Consider the following 8,201-nt stretch of genomic DNA (forward strand, 5'->3'; position numbering starts at 1 on the left):
AAAGTAGTTTCGCTTTCACAACGAAACACACAGCGTCACACACGGTGGGCTAGAGTGAGCGGCGGCGGCCTAGAGTGAGCGGAGGCCGATGGGCTAGAGTGAGGAACGGCCGGCGTGCTTGCGGCAACCACATGTGGCAACCCCAGGCTGGACTCCGCTTCGTCCACGGTGAAAGCCAATCCGGCGATCCATAGCGCGAAGTTGATGTATTTCCTCAGCGACCAGCACAGATCAGCTCTAGGCATGACGAAGCGGATATCGTCCTCTTTTGGAAGGCCAAACAAAGTAGTTTCGCTTTCACAACGAAACACACAGCGTCTTCACTACATGGCGGCAGCAACAACAATACTACAGCGAGAATAAAAGTTACGCCTTCTTTCTTTGCGTCAACATTTTATGCAGCGTTATGTAAATCTTCCCACATCGTGACGTAGACATGTGGGGGTGTGTTAGAACGAGCCGTTTTAGGTAGGCGTGGTTAACTCTTAACTTTTATAAAGAATATCTCTTTGGATTTGAGACTTTAGTCTTTGCAACTTTACAGATCTTCTTTATGCACCAAGAGCTTGTAACACTCCAAAGAGAAAGGAAAATTTGAAATCGCATCATATGACCCCTTTAAGGGTTTTTACAAAAAAAAAAACATAGGATTTTGCTATTCTTCTGGGTCATTAAAAGCAAATGACTGGGTCAACAAAGCAAATTTGTAACTTTGTATACATTATCAGATGTTCATGCTTCTGTTGAAGCACAAGGTTCTCTATTGATCATCGCAAATCATGCTAGCGAACATGATTATCAGGTTTTAGACAAACTTTAATTGTTATAATTTTATGTAAAACGGTGTACTAAATATTAAAAATGCAGTTCCACCAGATGTTTCAGACTTTTGGAGCCCAGCTCTGTATCTATCAGAAATGCTTTAACAGGTGTGTGGTGATTGATTTGACAGTTTGAAAGGGATTTAACCAAATTTAATCTGAATTGTTGTTTTTTTGCCTCCAGTGCACTGCCAGTTTTAACAATATGCAGTTTGTAGTGTTTTGCCATAAAACCAAAGTTTTGTTTTTCATTTTAAAACAAAGGTGTATATAGAGTAGTGCGAGTGGATGATGTGCAACCATAGTAGTGGTTCAGTAGCCTAGTTTTGTGTTTCTTTATTCTTGTTCTCCTTCAAGTAGCTCATGTCAAATGCCAAACAATATAGTGATTTACATGCTAAATTGCTTTTCAGATATTTAACCATGGATACTGCAAAGGTAAATGCTGTAAATATTACCTCTGATTTTTTAATACTGTATAAATTGTACAAAAAAAAGTGTTTGGAAGAAAATGCTCGCCAGAGATGTTTATCAAATAAAGGGCTTCCAGTGTATTGTCATTTATTTTTTCGTGTTTTTATTTAAATGCTATGTATGTGAATGTGTGAAATGTCTGCCAAATACATATTTTAAAGAAGGATGCAGAACAGGATTCAAAGCAAATGTTAAAACATCACACCTGTCTCTCTAGCAAACATAAATCAGTTTAACGCCGGATTAAACCATTTGAAAACTGATGACAGCACTTCCAGTTTCTATCACTTCAGTATTCAACTGCAGAGGGCAGCACTGACTTGCAGAAAAGAGACATGCTGTAACAATCTAAAGCTCAATTGGAAGAACCTTTTAATATTTATTAATTGTTCATTTCGTATTTGTTGTAATCTTGCTTTTTTTTTTGGCAGAGGTGGACTTTGGAAAAAATATTGACTCAGTAAAAAAATACTGACCTGTACAAAACCCCAGCAGCTGACAATAATGTTTTTTACCACTTGAAGTAATATGCCGTACTATAATATACTTTGAACGTGATGCTGCCAGAGTAGCCCATTACTGTTCCAGACCTTTAAGTAACAATTTAAGAACGGCTATATTGAGATATCAGATAAACTGAAGTGGGGATCTTAAACAAAAGTCTTCAAAAATGGGTTTCAAAAGCCATCTTAGAACTGTGCCTATGCCCCTTAGCAGTCATTTCATTATATGAGACATGAAAGCAATTAATACCTGATTGATGTAAGAGTCATATCTATTATATGGACAGCAAAAGTCCTCTGAGACAAATGATTGGCACATCTATTAATTTGGACTTCTCCTCTGCGCTTAGATATGCATTACTTTTAATGCCAAGTTCAATTCAGTCTTAAAGAATTAATTTAGTGTACCTGTTCAGACACATGGTGCAGTTGATCGTCTGCTTAAAGCACTAGTTTTATTGTTGCCATTCACATACCAAGCACCATGAGATTCACTCAAGGGCATTTCTAATAAATAAAAAAAAGAATTTATATAAATTAGTTTTCAGATTTTATCAATTTTTCCAAATGTATAGGGATAAACAATCCAACGTCTAATTAGAGATGAAAACACTGTCTGGACAAAGGAACGCTGCTTTTTCCGTTTCCAGGTCCTCCTCAAATTTGTAATTAGCCAGCTTTAATGAAAGATAATTAGTTCATATGCAAATTTTTAGAATGACTGAATCCCTAAGCTTTATACCATCTAATTAGCATGTAATTTGTATATTATAATACATTTACCATTAAGAAGTGAGGAGTCCAAATGCTACAATGCTATAGAGAGGAGGAGAACAGAGTAATTAAAGCGCAAGTCCTTTTAGCATTTAAGATTAATTATTGTGTCTCCTGATGTTTTATGGTACAAGAGCATCAACATCATAAATCTTTGAGGACATTAACAAACCAACAAGGAACTTGTGTAAGTTAATCAAAGATCTGGTCACTAATTTGCATTTTTAATTCATCGCAATTAACGAGAGTGTCAATTGGAGAGGAAATTAAGAAGGCTGCGATAGCAAATTCAAGCTACTACTGTTTGCTTACAGTTTCCTTGTAACCCTATTTATTGTGCCTCTAAAGAAAGGAAAATCACGTTTATGCTTCTCAATCTTCTGCTAGAGCTTATTTACGGTAACATATCCAGATAGCCAAAGATTACAAACATATTTTGTCACCATAGAATCATGAACGATGAATGTGTCGAGTAAAAAAGATGGACACACGACTATAGCTTCAAGGTTTTTGTAGCTACATAAAGAAGCACCTCAATGGATTCACGTATTGCGCTATGTAGTGCAGTTATACAGTTGTAAGCATTTCCTGATGCAGTATGTTATGGCGCTTTTCCACTGCATGGTACGGCGCGGTACGGCTCACTTTTGGGGTGTTTTCCACTGGATTTTTAGTTTTTTAGGAGTCGCGGCAGTAGAGGCGGCGCAACTATAATGACATGTGAATAATCCCGCCCACTCTAAAGCGATACTAAACTGCAGTGGAAACGCAAACCGTGCCGAACCGAGCCGTGCCGTATCGTACTGAGCCGTACCACGCAGTGGAAAAGCGCCATTAGACTCCGAAACAAAAGCGTTGTGCAGACAGTCTTAGCGTAGATGTATCGATCAATATTTCCACACCAGAGTGGGTGATCTCAAGCTCTGAGCGAACCACCTATTGTTTCCCCTGTTGCATTTCTGGCACATGACCTTGGCTGGGTAAGTTTTAATTTATCCCATTTTAGAGGGCATTACTGCCAGCTCCACTCCACAACCCAGCTCAGGAGCCATGGGATCACCCCAGGCGAACTGTCTGACAGCACACAATTGCCTTCCACCGGTAAGTACTCTAACACTTCATTAGCATTTAATTGAATTTTGTCTATCAGGAATAATGCTTTTAAGAGAAGAATGCCTCAATGAGAATAGAGTACCCTGTGTACTCCCAAAAGCATTGGAGAGAAGACATGATTGGGAGTCATTGTGTAAATGCGTTTTGCGACCTGCCAAAAGTGGTTGTATTTTTGTTTTTTAAAACCATTTTAGTGCATAAAAGCTCTGTCGTTTAGGAAATCATTATTTCTTCTCGACCTGACATTTAGAAATACTAAATGTCTTCAGATCAAGAATCAAATCAGACAGATTCATTATTTAAAACACGATCAAATTCAGATTTTATTGCAAAACCATAAAAGGGGCAAACATTTATCACAGTAAAAACATAGCTTTGCCTTCATTTAAAACAACCATTACAAATAACAGTAATTTATTCAGATTCACTGTCATTTTGTTTACAAAACTGGCAACAAATTATTTATTAAATCAAGTAATAAAATACAAACATTGAAATATAATATGACTGTACATTAAAATTGAATTAAGTAATCTTTAGCGTTGATCCAGAACAGGGCACCAGCAGTCATATAATATTCATGTGCTTACAAGGACATCATGTGAATTTATATGTGAGATTGTTAAGGAGCACAATAAACCATACATACATAAATCAATAAATACATTAAAAGTTATTACAAAAAAGCTGAAAATGTGTAACATGCTGTCATATGAACGTCAGTAATGACGAGCTTAACAAAGCTTAATTACACAAAACGGTTCTTGCTTCATTCCATTCAGAAATCATTCAAAAGTGATTGTTTCATGTGTCTGTTAAATCTTGCATGCATTTTAAAAGGATATGATTCATAATCCAAGGTCTGAGTCAACACCCCCGTCAATATGAGCTCAGCAGTGTAAACATCTGAAATGAAGACATCAAAAAATCATTAGATTGTGCTTGACTGATTGAAATGTGTACACGTTACATTTTCCTACTACAGTGGTTTTATACCATACAGAGAGCAATGTAAATGTTGAGATGGGAACTGGGCCTGAAGGATATGCCCTCTTACCGATGTTCTTCAGGAAGTACTCTCGACACAGATGGGAGTCATTTTCACAGGTTATTAAAAAGATCTCCGGTAAATTCTAAAACAAACATGAATGACACGAGTGTCAGTTATTATTACACAGACAGACACCAACAGAACAAACTGGTTTCATTTTAAATCAGCTTTTACATGCACTTCAAAGCATGCTCAGGCCATAGTTAATGACAAATTATTTGTTAAAGTAACACCTTATAATTATTATTATAAATAACAATTATTGCATCTATTAATTATACACTACCATTCAAAAGTCTGAAGTTGGTACATTTTTTTTCAATGTTTTTGAAAGTCTCTTTTGTGCACCAAAACCAGTAAAAACAATGTTGTGAAATATTATTACAATTTTTATTCATTTAAATTAATTTCAAATAATGATTTGGTGCTCAATAAACATTTATTATTATTATCAATGTTGTTGAAAGCAGTTGTGCTGCTTAATATTTCTGTGGAAACTAGGATACTTTTTTCCCAGTATTCTTTGTAAAATATTTACTTAAAGGTCCCATGACATGCTGCTTTTTGGATGCTTTTATATAGGCCTAAGTGGTCCCTAGTATTGTATCTGAAGTCTCTTTCCCGAAATTCAGCCTTGGTGCAGAATTTCAGCCACTACGAGCCAGTCCCACAATGAGCTTTCCTTAGGACGTGCCATTTCTGTGTCTATAGCTTTAAATGCTAATGGGGAGGAGAGAGGCGGGGCAACTGCCATGCTTCGCTGTTTGCAAGCCATGATGTCTCTCGAGGAAAAAAAAATATTGCGCTCACCTCGCACGGTAGTAGCTCATTTTCTCATGGGCGGGCCAAATTCTCTGGGCGGGCAAAGCAGAGAAAGGGGAGGTAACCTTTCCCCGTATGACGACATAAAGGGAAGATTCCAGATTGGGCCATCTGAGCTTTCATTTTCTCAAAGGCAAAGCAGGATACCCAGGGCTCGGTTTACACCTATCGCCATTTCTAGCCACTGGGGGACCATAGGCAGGCTAGGGGAACTCATATTATTGTTAAAAAACCTCAAAGTGAAATTTTCATGCAATGGGACCTTTAAAATAGAATGTGTCCTTGCCAAATCAAATAATAAATTACAATTACTTTATTTTGTTAATTACTTGTATTTTATGCACATATTTATATTAAGTTTTGTTTTTTGTGTGTGTGGGGGGGGGGGGGCCTTTGTGCTAAAGCATTGTTTGGCCAATAGGGCATTTATCATTAATCATATTTATATTAAGTTTTGTTTTTTGTGTGTGTGGGGGGGGGGAGCCTTTGTGCTAAAGCATTGTTTGGCCAATAGTGCATTTATCATTAATGATGTCAATATGATTCTTGATTGCTTAAATGCCATCAGCTTGCATTGGTTTTGGCCATCAGTTGTGCTGCCTACTATTTTTACAGGATTCTTTGATGAATAGAAAACTCAAAAAACATTTATTTGAAATAGAAATCTTCTGTAATGTCATTGTGTATTTATTATGTCACTATGTAACTATGCAATTCTGTAATTATTAATGGGTTTAACTGTCACTTTTGATCAATTTATTGTGTCCATTACTTTTGAACTACAGTGAATATTAGGTATTATATTACGGAGCCTACATATCATGGCAATAAAAAAAAAAGTGTAATGCATCCTTGTTTATCTACTAGCATAACTCCCTTTAAATGGTACTTTGAATTCACATTGTGACTCAGAGCAGTTACTGCAATCACCAAACAAAACAAAAAGAGCACAAAATACAAAAGAACAGCTGTGTTGGTGGTAAATAGGTGTTCATTAAGTGAGCGTGACTCAGCATCCTCATCAATACAACAGCCCCACACGCCTCTGTATTGGGGATCTGATTAGGGTACCTTGTTTTGCTTGTGCTCCATGATCTTGCGGTAGGAGGGCTGCTTGAACAGCACTTTTCCTCCGGCACTCTCCACTATAACTTTCATTGTGCTGAGGCTCGGACAGATTCCTGGAGTTATATAGAAATACTTCCCCTATAAAAGAAGAAAGAGACAACTGAACACACGCTTCCTTGTGATATCCAATTAGGCCACATGTCAGTGCGGAGATACATAGTTGTTTGGCCTACGTTCTGCAGAGTCACATAAACAAGTCTGTTTGAGTGGAAGTGCACGCACTAAAGTGGGTAAGTGATAGAATGGATGGACTCTAAATATCCCAAAGCTCCTAACCTTCAAGAGCGGAGCCACGTGAGCTCTCTTCAGTGACTCCTCCAGACTGAAACAGAACAGCACCTCTGCCTCTGCATCTCGCAGCATGTAGCTCTGCTCATCTGCAAACACAAAGAGGAACAAATCAAATTAGCATTATGGATGCGCAATACAGCTGTATCTACTGATATAATGTTCTCAAAGGGATACTTAACCACATGTTGTTTCAAGCCTGTATCACTTTCTTTGTTGCAGAAAATGCAGAAAAATGTTGGTAACAAGACAGTTTGTGACCAATGACTTCGAAATGTATAGAGAAAATCTCAAAATATCTTCTTTAATGTTCCACAGAAGGAAGTCATACAGGTTTGGAATGACATGGGAGTAAATCACACTTTCATCTTTGGGTGAAATATACCTTTAAATTACAGCCACTGGTGTAATTGAAACATTACTCGAAGCAGATCATATCATGCCCTATTTTGCCCCATTTGTTGTAAATTAGTTGTAACATTCTAGATCAGAGTTTATGGCAAATACACTACAAGATAGGGGTGGGCAACATGGCAAAAAATAATATATCACGACTAATAAATATCACGATTCATGATTTTATCACGATTCTTTGTCATGTTGGTTTTTACTATTTTGTAAGTTGTCCAAGCATTACAGCTAATTTCCATATTATAAAGACAAAGCCTTTCAAGGTAACAAAATATACAAAAAAAAAGAATGGCAGACATTTAGGCCAAAGTGGGCAAAGATAAAAATCTTTGTCATTATTTTATCTTTGTTAATAAAAAATAAGAGGAAAGATACACATTATAAATACACATATTATACAAATAAAACAACAGTGCTTTATTTAAGGTACAATAGGTGTATTTAGCAGGAGCATTCAAGAGACTGAAGGAACAAATATAAAAAGAAAACACTATAGATTGATGCCTATCAAAGCAACGGTATTCAAGTTTTTCAGTTAAGAGTAGTGCGTGATTTTTCTCTTGGTGTTTTGTTGTTTTATTAACATTAAAGAAATAGTTCACCCAAAAATAAAAATTCTGTCATCTTTCTGTCAAATCTGTCATAGTGTTTTATTTTTATACTAGGGCTGCACGATAAATCGCATGCAATATTTAACGCGCATCTTATCAGTAAAGCCGGTTCTGTAATCAGCGGTAAATCTCCATCACCTGCGGGCTTTCACATTGAGGAGCATTAACTACACAGAGCCGTTGTTCACTGACGAGCTGCGCAAAA

General features: G+C 36.9%; 1 protein-coding gene across 2 annotated transcripts in view; it reads right to left on the bottom strand.

Moving 5' to 3' along the window:
• Window positions 1-4,166: 4,166 nt before the first annotated feature.
• Window positions 4,167-8,201, bottom strand: part of LOC107686023 (PAX-interacting protein 1-like) — a 20,485-nt gene continuing 16,450 nt past the window's right edge. Inside the window, exons 17-21 of one of the 2 annotated variants that reach the window (XM_016482818.1) lie at window positions 6,963-7,063; window positions 6,630-6,764; window positions 4,743-4,818; window positions 4,531-4,591; window positions 4,167-4,298 (exon numbers count right to left, since the gene is read on the bottom strand). In XM_016482818.1, coding sequence (XP_016338304.1) covers window positions 4,283-4,298; window positions 4,531-4,591; window positions 4,743-4,818; window positions 6,630-6,764; window positions 6,963-7,063 — 389 coding nt within the window. In that variant the 3' untranslated portion in view covers window positions 4,167-4,282. Of the gene's footprint in view, window positions 4,299-4,334; window positions 4,592-4,742; window positions 4,819-6,629; window positions 6,765-6,962; window positions 7,064-8,201 lie in introns of those variants that run through there. The other variant, XM_016482817.1, reaches the window with a different exon arrangement.

The sequence above is a fragment of the Sinocyclocheilus anshuiensis genome, unplaced genomic scaffold (genome assembly GCF_001515605.1).
Source record: "Sinocyclocheilus anshuiensis isolate Anshui unplaced genomic scaffold, SAMN03320099.WGS_v1.1 scaffold930, whole genome shotgun sequence".
Lineage (NCBI taxonomy): Eukaryota > Metazoa > Chordata > Actinopteri > Cypriniformes > Cyprinidae > Sinocyclocheilus > Sinocyclocheilus anshuiensis.